This window comes from Dama dama, chromosome 5 (assembly GCF_033118175.1).
Source record: "Dama dama isolate Ldn47 chromosome 5, ASM3311817v1, whole genome shotgun sequence".
Classification (NCBI taxonomy): domain Eukaryota; kingdom Metazoa; phylum Chordata; class Mammalia; order Artiodactyla; family Cervidae; genus Dama; species Dama dama.
This window is the reverse complement of record NC_083685.1, coordinates 27,347,974-27,361,391: the sequence shown is the minus strand read 5'-3', so window position 1 is coordinate 27,361,391 and position 13,418 is coordinate 27,347,974. Positions and strand designations below refer to the sequence as shown.

General features: G+C 53.8%; 1 protein-coding gene across 3 annotated transcripts; it reads right to left on the bottom strand.

Moving 5' to 3' along the window:
• Positions 1–629: 629 nt before the first annotated feature.
• PUS1 (pseudouridine synthase 1) lies at positions 630–10,889 on the bottom strand. Of its 3 annotated transcripts, none has more exons than XM_061142148.1 (6): positions 10,813–10,889; positions 9,801–10,032; positions 6,845–6,982; positions 5,886–5,988; positions 2,502–3,193; positions 630–945 (listed from the first exon to the last, which is right to left on the bottom strand). In XM_061142148.1, the coding sequence occupies exons 2-6, from the start codon at positions 10,020–10,022 to the stop codon at positions 898–900; spliced, it is 1,203 nt and encodes a 400-aa protein (XP_060998131.1). In that variant the 5' UTR covers positions 10,023–10,032; positions 10,813–10,889; the 3' UTR covers positions 630–897. The 3 variants fall into 3 exon arrangements, with proteins under 3 accessions (XP_060998131.1, XP_060998132.1, XP_060998130.1); XM_061142149.1 differs by lacking the exon at positions 10,813–10,889 and adding an exon at positions 10,678–10,795; XM_061142147.1 differs by lacking the exon at positions 10,813–10,889 and adding an exon at positions 10,339–10,581.
• Positions 10,890–13,418: the final 2,529 nt, after the last annotated feature.

The window sequence follows — 13,418 nt, the reverse complement described above, 5'->3', positions numbered from 1 at the left end:
ACTTCTAGCCAATTATGGGATGCAGTTGCTGGCAGGAGAGCTCGCTAAGGGATAGGTTCAACAGTGTGCCCCTTCCTTCTGCCCTCAGCCCTCCCACCTGGGTCTCATGCTTCTTCCTTAAGTGTGGAACATGCCAGGGATGGATGGATCCAGATGAAAGCTATATGCAGGGGGCCAGGTGGACACACAGAAAGAACCCATGTTCTCTGGCACTGGGGACTGCTCTGCATGGCCCAACAGTCGCCCTGTTCTCTTCTCGTCTGTGCGTCTCTCCAGGCCACCAAGCCCCAGCTTGAGAACCTAAATGCCCATCCTGCCAAGAGCGTCCCGCCCACTCCGGCCTCTACCAGCTTGCCTGCCCGCACATGCGGACTGACCAACCCACTCTTCTCACAGCTCGGAGTGGAGGCAGAGCCAGGCCTGTCACTAACACAGCACATACCGTCTCTCTCCATGAAAGACCCACAGAAAAGACCAAGAAAAAAGTCAAAGAAGTATCTTAAGTGGGAATTCCCTGGTGGTCCAGTGCTTAGGCCTCTGCAGGGAGCCCAGCTTCAATCCCTGGTTGGGGAACTAAGAATCCCACATGCCCAGCGCCCCAGCTCAAAAATGAACACAAGTGACTAAGCCAAGTTTGTACTTATTTAATAAGAAAATCGCTTCTTTAAAAAAATAAGTCTTTACATGCTCAGGTGTGTGTAGTCAACGTGTTGAGCTGAAAATAGATTTGCAGCAGGTTCTCCCTGTGAGGAAAACTCAGAATGATGCAGGTCTCAAGACCCTGAGGTGAAGAGGGCACGCGTGGGGGCTCTCCCATCTGGCGAAGGCACGCAGCCAACAGCAGGCTGGCAGGTCCCAACACGGGTCATGGGCCACTTCCAAGACGCTCCCGGGGCCTCAGTCACTGTCCCCGACCCCGTCACTGCCTTCCAGGGAGCTGGGGGCCTGCAAGGCAACAGCACACAGGAGACAGCCGTGAGGAACCAAGCTGTTCAGGGGCAGGCACTTCCTCCCAGGGTGGAGATCAGGCTGCCCTGACCTGCCTGAGGCGTGACCTGCCTGACTCCATGTCTCTCCTAATGGTTCAAGAACCTGTCTTAAGACTGGGAAAGCCAGGGGCTGGGAATAAGAAGGGAGGTCTTCACTGGGCTCCTTCAAATGCCCAGAGGCCACCACTGCAGAACCCTGGGAACATAAAACTGGACCACTGCAAAGCTGGACAAGTACAAGCCCCTCAGCAGTATGTACAGATGGCAAATGGCCAGAGACCTCTATTCACAGAATCAAGCAGAGGGCAAGCCTGGCCCCAGGTCATATCTGTACATATGCCTGATTTGGCCTCATGGTGCTTGGGAAAACTGATAACCATCTACCATCAAAGGGCAGAAGTGCAACCCAAAGTACATAAATAAAGGGTAGAATATTTCATATAAAATCCTGGAATGCTAGTTTCTCTGGAAAAAAAAAATGTAAGCTCTGACAACATTTGGGCCCACCTCCCTTGGCTGAACCGACCGCACCTGCCCCTTCAGGTGGAGCAAGAGCTCTCCTGTTGGCTACAGTCTCCACCAAGCCCTATTGCCTCCTGACACTGCATGCTACCTACCATCTGACCTGCACGCCTGCTTTCTTTACACCTGGCCCACCCTGCTTACTTCCCTTCCCTGGATGCACCTGAGTTTACAAGCCCAGCTGTGGAGGAAGGACAGTGTCTTTCTGGATATCTAGAATGTGGGAAGAAATCTCCCATAGCTCCAGGTGGGGATCTCACCCTCTGACTGCCTGCTGGGCCACCACGAGAGAACTTTGGGGACCTCCCTCACTGCAGGATAAAGAATTGAGAACGAAAGTTAAAACGTTAACTTTTAGCTCCAGCACCTTGAATCATGGATGTTCTCCTTCTAACATAAGGTTGGTAGTTACATAACAGATGAGTCACACTTGGAGCCAGGGCCCTGGGAGGTACTGACAGCAAGCCTGGCTCCCTTGCTTGCTGAGCAGAGCGGCCCGATTGGGAGCTGGGCCAAAATGCAGGGTCTGCACCAGCCTGCATTCCCCCGCAGATGGAGGGCAGCACCGTAGGCCTGGACAGGAACACCACCCTGGGCGAGGAGAACACCGCTGGGCTGCTCAGTGTCCTGGGCCCAAGCAATCCCACGTTCTGGAGTCAGACACATGCGCACCGACCAAGTGCGTGAGCCAGAGAAGGACGTCCCAGTGTCACCTCCCTCTCACACTTGGGAAGACGGGTCACTGAGCGTGTCCCTCACCCAGGGTCACCAAGCACAGAGCAGATAAGCCAGCCACCAGAACCTCTGCCCTGGCCTTTGCTCCTGCCACTGCTTTGACCCTGGAGGAATGACGCAGCTCTTGGCACCTACCCTTGCTCATCTATAGAATGGGCGCAATCAATGACAGGTATGGATGAGCGCCTGGCTGAGGTCCTGGGAAGGCCGGCACCAGCCCCCATGGTCCCCGTGGTCCCTAGCCCCCAACCCCACCTTGGTGCCCAGGCCAGCGGCAGCGTGGGCAGTGGCGCTGAAGTTGTGCATGGGCAGGGTGCTCAGCCACTGGGCCATGGACCTCTCCTGGCGCTCGGTGCTAATGATCGTGGGGTAAATGTGCTGCTCCTTGAAGGCCGTGACCTCTGCCTCCTCCCGCGCCCAGTCCAGTGGCTCGTGCAGCCCGTCGTGGCCAAAGCGCTGGTTGTACTTCTCGAAGTGCACCCGCTCCAGGACCAGGCCGAGCCCCGGCGCCTTGGGCACGTCCACCTTGGCCTCGCCCCAGCAGCGCTCCAGCACACTCTCAGGCGCATAGCCCTTGACGATCGCCACCACCAGCCCCACCATCTTCCTGATCTGGTGTGTCATGAAGCTCTGGCCCTTGACCTTGATCACAGCGAACTCCATGCCCTCACGCACGAAGGGCTCCTCACAGAACATGTCAAGGATGTAACGCCGGGCACTCGGCTCGTGAGGCCCCTTCTGGGAGGTGAAGTTGTGGAAGTTGTGGGTGCCCTTGTAGCAGGCCAGGAGCCGGTTCACATGCCCCAGTGTCTCTGCGCTCAGCCGGTACGTCTCATCCTGCGAGTCGTGATCCTTGTGGGCAAAGGCAAACGTGGGCAGCATGTAGAAGTAGGTCCTGGCGTCGCACTTGTTCTTGGAGTTGAAGCCGCCCGTGACCCTCTTCAGTCCTGGAGGCAGAGGAAGCGATGAGGACAGACTGATGACACCCATGACCAGCTCTGAGCGCTAGCGCCTGGCCTCCCAAACCCAGATGAGCCCGAGGGGGACCCGGCTCCTTGTGCTAAACCCTCAGTCCACCAGACACTCCACCTCAGAGCCAAAGCAACCAGTACAGTCAACTCTTAAGCATCTGTCAGAACCCAGGGTCGGCCAAGGTGCTGGACATCCTGCTCTCGCCTCTCGGATCCCAGGGGGACCCGGCAGAGGGGGACCAGTTGCCATGGAGACCAAAGCACCAGCTGGTGTCCCTGACTCGGAACCCATGGGTCAGAAGCCATCCTGCAGGTGAGGCCAGGGGCAGCATTGTGATCAACAGCAAAAGAAACTTAAAAAAGCCCAGCAATAGGAAAGCCATCAGTGGCTCCTAGACATCTGCAAGATGAAATGGGAGGCAGGCCCGCAGGGCAGGTGGCACGTCACCTGGACCGGAGGCCTCTGGCTGAGGGCTCACTGCACTGGCAGGAGCTCCAAATATATTTAACTGTTCAGTGAAAAAAAAAAAAAAAAAGCAAAATGGGGCTTCCCTGGTGGTACAGTGGATAAAAATCCGTCTGCCAATGCAGGGGACATGGGTTCGATCCCTGATCTGGAAAGATCCCACATGTTTCGGGACAACTAAGCTCGTGCACCACAACTACTGAATCTGAGCACCTACAGCCTGTGCTCTCAACAAAAGAAGCCGCCGCAATGAGAAGCCTGTGCACTGCAATTAAAAGTGTAGTGCCCACTTGCCACAACTAGAGAAAGCCCTCGCAGCAGTGAAGACCCAGAGTGACAACAACAAAAAAAAATAAATTATAAACAAAAAAGCAAGAAAAGCAAAATGGAGAACTACAGGAAGGGGAATTCTTTTTGTGACAGGAATACATATATAGAGATTATGTCTATATTTGTACAGAAAATTTCTACAAGGATGGTGAGAACTGTTGGCAGGGATGGTTTCTGGGAGCTGGGGACCAGAGAGTCCCCCGTGGCCTGGATGCTCCCTGCTGCATGGCTGTCCTCATGCTGAAGGCACAACCAAGTTGCAAGGAGTCAGCCTCACAAGGAGCCTGACTTAAGGCCAACTTTGGCTTCAGATTTCAAGGGGTGATTCAATGCCCCCCCGACAGCCCTCCACAGCAGCCAGTGCCTCCAAGCTGCCCCTGCCCCTCCACCCACCACTGCCAGTTCAAGGCTGCACCTGCCCTGTGCTCTCCACCACCTCTTTCTGCTGTTATGTTTGATTTGGGGTAATCTTATTTTTGTTGTTTGTCTTGCTTTAAGAATTCATCTTGGTCGACACTGAGCACCACAAGTATGCTTCAGCACGTAATTTCCATTGTGTGGAACATAATCGCCAAGAGGCTGGGGGAGGGGGCAGTCGACCATACAGCTGGGCTGCTAATGGTCGTGTGGTGTCACGTTATAGAGGCAGTGTCAACAGCTGCGACTGTGCATAGGGTTTGGTATTGTTGTAGCAAAACTGGGGAATAACCCATTAGAACATTAGAATATTCCCTGGGGAAATGACTGTTAAGAAGCATCAAATGGGACTTTAAGAGGACTGGCTCTAGAAGGAGGTTTTCAAGAGGGATTACCCTACCAGGGAGAGAGAGACCACAGTGTAATAAAAACAAAACTATGTTATACTAGAAGTAAATTCAGGCTTCCCTGGAGCCTCAATGGTGAAGAATCCACCTGCCAATGCAGGAGACACAGATTTGATCCCTGGATCAGGAAGATCCCCTGGAGAAGGACATGGTAACCCACTCCAGAATTCTTACCTAGAAAATACCATGGACAGATAAGCCTGGCGGGCTATAGTCCATGTGGTTGCAAAGAGTCAAGACATGACTTCTGTGGCCCTCTGGCCCTCTGCAGAAAAAGTTTGCCAACTCTTGCTTTAAATTTAAACCCCAAAGCAATCACTTAAAAAAACAAACAAACAAAAAAAACTATAGCGAGTCACAGCATTAACTAACCAAACTGCTCCTTTCTCCAGGGGAAATTCCCAATCCAGGTATCAAACTCAGGTCTCCCACTTTGCAGGCAGACTCTTTACCAGCTGAGCCAAAGGGAAGCCCAAAGTGATAATTAAAAGCAATTATAAGAAACATCAATTAATCCAAAAGGAGTGACAAACAGAGGAGGGGATCAAAGTAACAGATGGGACAGAGAGAAACAGGAGGCAAGAAGATCTACGCCCAGCCATCCCAGCACACATTATAATAATTATTAACACCAATGGCACATATACGCCACCTAAAAGGCAGACAGTCAGACTGGATTTAAAAAAAAAAAAAAAAGGTCCTAGAAATCCCATTATCAGGCCTATTACAAAAGGGAATAATTGCCCCTGTTTTAATTTGATCAAATCCAGACTTTTATACCCAAGCATTTGGTTAAAACAAGGCACATGTAGTGCCAAAGTGCTGCGCCGAAGGCCTGAGTCTGTCTGTCCAGCTGTGCCCCTTCCTGAAGGAGACACGAGTCCTGAATCCTTTTCTGTAACTGACGTACAGCCACTGCAACCAACCGCTAAGGAACTGCTCTGTTGTCTTATCTCCACAATAGAGAAACTCAGCGAGAAAAGAAGTTGTGTGTCCCTGTTGGGACCGGCCACCACCTGGTGCGCAGCCCCGGTGACACATGGCTTACCCAGAATCCGAATGTGAGACGGAAGGTGGCTGTTGATCTTTTCTAAAATGTCATCAATCAGCCACACCTTCAGGGACACGACCTGGCCGGCCGCAGACACGCCCTGCAAAGGAAGCAGACGTGGGAGGGCCAGCTGGGCCTTGCACTTGGAGCACGACGCTCGGCACGCTGGTCTCTTCAGCAGAAGGACCACGCACACGCTGCGTCTTTCCACGGAGGAATTCTGCTTCTAGAAATGCATCTGAAGGGAATAATCAGAGACGAGAACAGTGCTCTGTATACCAAGGGAGTGAATGCTGTGCCACTCATAAAACATTACAAGTGAACTTTGAAGCTCAACAGAACATAAAGCTAGGGAACAAATCTATGACATCCTGCAGATAGGAGATAAAGTCCCACCTTTGACGTGATTCTCCAAAACTTAGGAAAAAAAGAAAATGCAAGTTAGATGACAAAACTCCAGGGCAGAGCAAGGAAGAGGTAACCATCTGAGTTGCAATAGCAGGAATCCTTTGGGGATAGGGTGCTGGTTACATAACTGATCGAGCTCTGTGCTCAGGATGAGTGCAGTAACCATTCGTGTATTACACCTCTGCGGCCGCATGGTCCTGTTTGTATCATGAGCCTGAGATGGATGGATCTAAGGCAGATGTCGTGGCCACTGTGCCACTCACAGGAGCAGCCAAAGAGAAAGAATAGACAGGATATCAGGCCCTGTGGCCCCAAGCACCTAGGTCTAGCCACACCTGAGCCAGAAATGCCCCAGCTTCTTGGTCGCATGAGGCAACAAATTTCTTTCCACTTAGGCTAGCTTGATCTGTGCATCTGTCACTTGTGACCAAGAGAATCTTGAGAGATAGAGACCCTAAGAGGGAAAGTGGGACAAGGACAAACACAAACCACAGACGGGCAGCTTCAGTACTGCTCACACCTGCCAGGGATGTGGGGACAGCACCTACCTTGTCCGTCCGGGCACAGCGCTGGAAAGACATCTTCCGCATGTCCTCCCCGTGATTCTCAGGGATACAGCCCGAGCGTACCAGGGCCGACACCAGGTCATCTTCGATGGTCTTGAATTTCGAGGACCCAACATTCCTCTGAGGAAAAGAGAAGAAAAATTGTTTCTTCCGAGTCACTACCCACCGTAAGAGGCCCCAGGCCGGGGCTGGTCCAGGGAGGAGCATGTGTGGTGTGCCCACACCCGTGGGCACGGAGAGACCCTGCAGCTCATCCCCTGACCTAGAGAAGTAGGAAAGCCACCTGTGGGTCCCCACAGTCCTAGAAATTTCCAACCCTGGGCAGCCAACATTGGCCTCACCTGAGACAACATTTCCCTCTACCTAGTCGGATATTAAAAGACTCTTGCTCCTTGGAAGAAAAGCCATGACAAACCTAGACAGCATATTAAAAAGCAGAGATATCTCTGCCAACAAAGGTCTGTCTAGTCAAAGCTATGGCTTTTCCAGTAGTCATGTATGGATATGAGAGCTGGACCATGAAGAAGGCTAAGCTCCGAAGAACTGATGCTTTTGAACTGTGATGCTGGAGAAGACTTCTTTTTTAACTTTAAAATTTCCTGATGGGTTTAGTTTGTGAATAAAAAAGAAAAAAAAATGAACAAAGTGTTCACAGTAATTATCAAGGCAAAGTCAACTCTAACACAGTTTCTCTGTAATGTCATGAGCATGTCAGCAACACCACCAGGCCAGCGCACAGTTGAAGGCAGTTGTGTGCTGGCTCAGACATCACCCCTACAGCTGCTACTGTCACCAGAAGTCCTCAAGTTGTAGGGTCAGTGCCTGGGGCCCAAGCTCTTTACCAGCCGCAGCTCTCTCTTCTGGAGCTGAGTAGGGGAGGCAAGTGGCAGGACCCCAGGAGACCCCAGTCTGCACTCTACACACCCGCTGGGCTCATGGGCCCAGGGCTGCCCTCTGGGGTCGAGGGATTGAGCAATACTGCTGTGGTGGGGATGGGGCAACCCCACCAGGGCTGGGTGGAGAAGACTCTTGAAAGTCCCTTGGACAGCAAGAAGATCAAACCAGTCAACCTAAAGGAAATCAATCCTGAATATTCTTTGGAAACAAGCTCCAACACTTTGGCCACCTGATGCAAAGAGCCGCCTCACTGGAAAAGACCCCGATGCTGGGAAAGACTGAGGGCACGAGGAGAAGGGAGTGACAGAGGGTGAGATGGTTGGATAGCATTCCTGACTCAGTGGATGTGAGCAAACTCCAGGAGATAGTGAAGGACAGGGGAGCCTGGCATGCTGCAGTCCTTGGGGTCACGAAGAGTCAGACACAACTGAATAACGAGTCAGATATGAGACCAGTACCCTCCTGCTTAAGACCCATCTGTCTGCAGCACCCAGCCAAAGAGGGACTCGTCTCCCTCATCACCCTAGGGAATCCCGTCCCCCAGCAACCTAGGGTACCCCCCCTCCACCACCTCAGGTCCTGAGCACGCCCTCCTGCATCACTACAGGGAGGCAGGCCCCCCTGCTAAAGATGGAAGCCACCCCAGGGTACGATCAGCATCTAATGGGTGCAGATGGGAATGTGCTGTTGGTGAGGGATGCAGTGTAACCCCAGTCCAGTCCTGCAGGATCCCGTGACATTGGTGAGATCACCACCCTGACATTCTCAAAGAAAACCTTTGACAAGGAAGGGACACAGTCCTACAAGCACTTCGCCAAGGCTCATCACAGTGGGAAGGTTCTTCCCAGAGTCCACCTTACAGTTTCCATGGCACCGTAAGCCAATCACTCAGCAAGAAGCTGTAAATGCTCCTCCAGTGATTGGCATAGATATTAGGAAACAGGGATAACAACCCTTCCACATATCCCACGGTGTCCTGTCACCATGTGGGATACTGTCACTCTCCACCCTTCATTCATTCTCCTAACGAGGAAACTGAGGCAAACTGAATATGATGAGACATGACAAAATTCTCAAGTCGGCGATAAGGCAACAACACATGTGATCAAAGTCACCCTCAAAAAAGCATTTAAATAACCACAAAGAGCAGCGGAGGTGGTTAGCCTGTTCCACTAAGTGGGACCGAAGCACTGTTTTCACCCACTGTCACAATCTGCCAGTGGTCATCAAATTGGGTTCATGGGTGCAACCTTATACTTTAAAGAAAATAATGAAATAGGAAATGAAGTAGCTCATTACTACTGTTATTCACAGTAAAGGCTACCACAGCCCTTGGTAAGGTTGGGCATCGTTTTCTTAAACTTCTGCTTGAGTTAGATACTTTACACTCCCTGGGAGTCAAGCTTAAAGACGTTTACAGAACAAGAAACCAAAGTGTAAGAGCCACAGAGCTGACCACAAGGAACAAGAAGAAAACCCACGTGCATCTGTCGGGGCACCCAGACCCTTCTGCTTTTCAGGAAAGGATTGCATGGTGGGGCTGGGCAGGGAATTCTCATGTGCCCATGTACCTGCAAACTGTCACCTTCACGACTCTGACAAAGAGAAACAGCAGCCTCTTCTGAGCATCCCCGGCACTGTCCCAATCCTAGCGAGCAGTATCAGTCAGCCTAATAATGACTCTTCATGCCAGTACTGTGATCTTAAACAAGAGGAAGCGAGGCACGGAGAGCTCCAGTCACTTGCCCGAGGCCACAATGCTTGGTCATCAGCAGGCCTAGGACCTTAATCACCTTAGGAGGCTCGTGAACACCCCCCACAAGCATCCAAGCAATGTATAGATGACACAAGTCTCAAAGCTGCTTTCCATTTGAATCTTACTTGATGTGAACCACCCAACAGAATAGGTGAAGAATGAGACCTCGCTTTCTGCCATTTCCTGAGATGGCTCACAGGGCAAATGTCACTCTGAGGTCCCTGCTCCAAGCACACGGTGGCCTTGAGAGGTCAGAGCTGCCCAGGCCCCTCAGGGCGCCCTCACCTGCATGCCGTGGTAGCCCTTCCCAGAATAAGCCATAAGCAGCACGATCTTCCGCTTGGGCAGCTTCCTCTGCTGCTCCCCATCCTCACTGCTCTTGAGCTTCTTCGCCTGCTGCTCTGTTTCCTCCCAGATCCTGGTGGGACCCTGCCAGCCACTCCGGGCCTTCTTGTTCTGCTCCTGTTTGGTTCCCATGGGCATGTGGGCCTCCCCGTTCCCGGCCATCGGGTGCAAACTGAAAAGACATGGTTGGGGGGTAGGGTGCGGGGCGGTGAGCAACACAGAAGGAAACAGTGAAAGGGTGAGCGTGGCAGCATCGGCCGGTAAACACCCTGGGCTGACCACCGCGGCGTCCAAACCCCAGCTGGGCCCTAACTGTAGATCTTGCCCAACCACTAACTTGGCCTCGTTTCAGTGTCCGAGAAATGGAGCAGTGACAGCACTTAACGCGATCAGGGCTTGGCGCTCGCCGGGCATGCAGTAGGGCTCAGTGGGGGTCAGCGTGCTACCCCAGGGTCACAGACAAGTGCACCGTCATTACCAAAGGAGGCGCGGTCCCAGGTGCGGGGTCCACGGTCCGCAGGCTCTCCTCAGGGCCCAGGCCGCCGCCCGCAGGCCGGGGAGCCCCATGCAGTGCCGGGAGTGGCGGGGGTGAGGGGGCACGCGCCCGACCCCTGATCTCCCCCGGGACGCACCCTCCCTGGCCCTTTAAATCCCTGACCTCCCCGGGGCCCCTACACACCAGCCCGCCCCTCCCGAACTCCCCGCCACCCTCGCCACGCTCCAGCCCCGCCCCTTCTGAACTCTAACCTTCCTGGGACCCTCTCCCGCTCCAGCCCCGCCCGCGGATAACCTCAGACTTCCTGACCCCCAGGCTGACCTCTGACCTCCCTAGTCCCTCCTGCTCCCCCTTCGTCCTCTCGCCCCGCCCAGCCGGCTCTCCCTCGGGAGTCGGGGAGACCCCGGCCACCCACGCCGGGACCAGTGGGGCACTCCCTGACCCGGCCCCACTCACGGAGCCGCGGACTGAGCCCGAACCTGACCACGTGGGAGAAGGCGGAAGTAGAGAGCACTGCCGGACGGCGGCCGGACGTGGACAAAAGTCCTTCTGGGAGAGACGGGTCGAGGCGGCTTAGGGCGGAGCTTGGTGTCGGGGGCGGGACTGGGCGTGGCTTAGGGGCGGGGTCTGGAGCCGGGAGCCAGGTTCGCCGCCGCCGCCGCCACCGCCGCCGACTCCCGGCCGGTTCGTGGCACTGTGAATGCACCATTTTAGAGCGAACGAATCATCCTCGCAGCTAAAGCTCCCAGGCGCTGCTCCGTGTTACACGTGTCAGTTCATTCAGTCCTTTCGCCCACCCTAAGGAGCAAGCACCATAGGATCTCCTCGTTACTGAAGAGGGACCCGAGGGACAAAGAGGCTGAGCCCCTTGCCTGAAGTTTCACAGCAGCAAGCCCTGGCATCTGGAATGAGAGCCTCTTTCAGCAACGTGCAGACCAGCGCCTTCCCACAAACCTGTCCTAAGATAGCACTTGCCATGTGCCACGTGCTGTTCTAGTGGCTTGGATGCATGTTAGCTTATTCAATCCTCATGAAACCTTGAGGAAGGTTTTCTTGTCCCCATTTTACACTGAGAGGCCCCAAAATCCAAGGGAGAGAGTGAGTCATGTTGAGGCTCCAGGGAGTGATGACCTCCCGGGAACTGGTGGAAGACAGTTGGGAAAGTCATCCATGCATGGGGTTTGGAAGACTAATGGGTGGGTGGAATGAGCAACAGAACCCACAGAAGGTGGAAGGAAGTCTGCTGAAGGCATGGGACTCAGATCTCCCTGAGTAGGTTACTTGGTCAGCAGCTATTTACTGAGCACCTGCTAGGTTACTGGTGCCTCCAGAGGCTGGGAACAGATGAGGAGCAGAACCCCTGTCCACAGGAAGCTCCCATTCCTGGGGGGACAGGTCATAACAAACCAACAGTCAGAGAGTATGTGATCAAGTAGTAAATGCCTAGTGAAGAATGACTCAGAAGTACTGACACATGCTATAGTCGGGGGTACCCGAGAACACGTTCAGCGGGAGAAGCCACTCCGGGCCTTCTTATCCTGCTCCTACTTGGTCCCCATGAACATGGGGGCCTCCACATGCAAAAGGCCACATCTTGTGTGGCTCCATGTGTGGTTGATCCTTTAACAATGCAGGGTTGAGTATGCAGCTCCACTTATACGGGGTTTGTGTCACTAAATCCGAACTGCAGTATGACTCAGTCTGCCAGTGGTTGAATCCACAGATGTGTAACCATGGATACGGAGAGCTAACTGTCCAGTTATATGTGGATTTCCAAACTGCTTGAGGGGTCTGTGACCCTAACTACCATGTTGTTCATGGGTCAACTCTATGTGAAATGTCCAGAACAAGCAAATCCACAAAGAAAGAAAGTAGATCCGTGACTGCTGACAAGGATTCTTTCGTGGATCAAACTCTACTCAGCCTCCTCCTCTGCACACAAGTCAGACCTGGTTGGACAAGAGCTCAGGCAGATGGGAGGGGACAGCTGACTTGTGCTAAACAACGCCCGCCCCCCCATGGCCCCAGGACAGCCCATCCCTCTGGGGGAAGGTAAGAAAGAGCGGTACCAGGGTTCCAGGCATGAGTAAAGGTCAAGGTCATGTGTGATCTGAGGAACTCAAGTGGCTGAGTGGCCTTGAGAAACAGCAGAGCACCTTCACACAGAGCCCCCCACCCCCACCCCTTACTATAGACAGAGACTCATTGTCAGGGGCCAGTTCTTTCCGGCTCTCAGTCTCTGCAGCTCCGGAGTCATGGGCCCCGCTCTGGCACTTGCAGATGGACACAGGGGCCCAGGCTGAGCTGTTCATGTGAGCATGACCTGGGCAACTGTGATGGCTGAAACGGCAGAGGAAATAGAGCTGCTGAGGAGAGCTGTTGAAACTCAATGATGGGGACTTTGGGTTGTGTCCTGGAGATCAGTCAGCCTCTCCCTGCCTGAGTGAACCAAGAAGCCCACTGTACTGGAACAGAAACCCCGGGCTGGGTGAGGGCAGTCTCAGGGGCAGGTCCAAGACGGCGAGTTGTGCCTGGGGGCGGGGGGCCCGAGTCGACAGGCGGGGACCATAGAAACCTGGGGCCCTGCTCTCGGGTCCTGCATCAGGTGAGACAGAATGAAAGGAAAAGCCCACCGAGGCGGCTTCCTGCAAACCGGCCATGCCTGCTCTTTCATCCGGACGCCAGCAGCTCTGATCTTGCCATCTCTGACCTATGGAGTGCACACTGAAGCCTGTGAGGTTGCGATAGGTGCCCAGGGGGCAGTTTGAAGTGGGACAGGCCCCTGAGTGGGGCCTCCTGGCTGAGGGTCCCTGTGAGCATGCCAGGAACGTGCAACGCAAGGTCTGCAGAAAGCAAGCAGGCAGCCAGCCCCTCCTGTGTGCTTGCTGCATCCCGAGGCCCGGCCAGTTCTGCTGGGCCCCCCTTCATGTCAGGCTCCTGCACAGGGAAGTTTGTAGCAGCTTCACCCATAAACACTGAGAAGCCAGAGGGCATCCTTTGGTAGGCGAACAGATAAATAAACTGGGTAACTCCAGACGGGGGTATCATTCAGCACTGAAAAG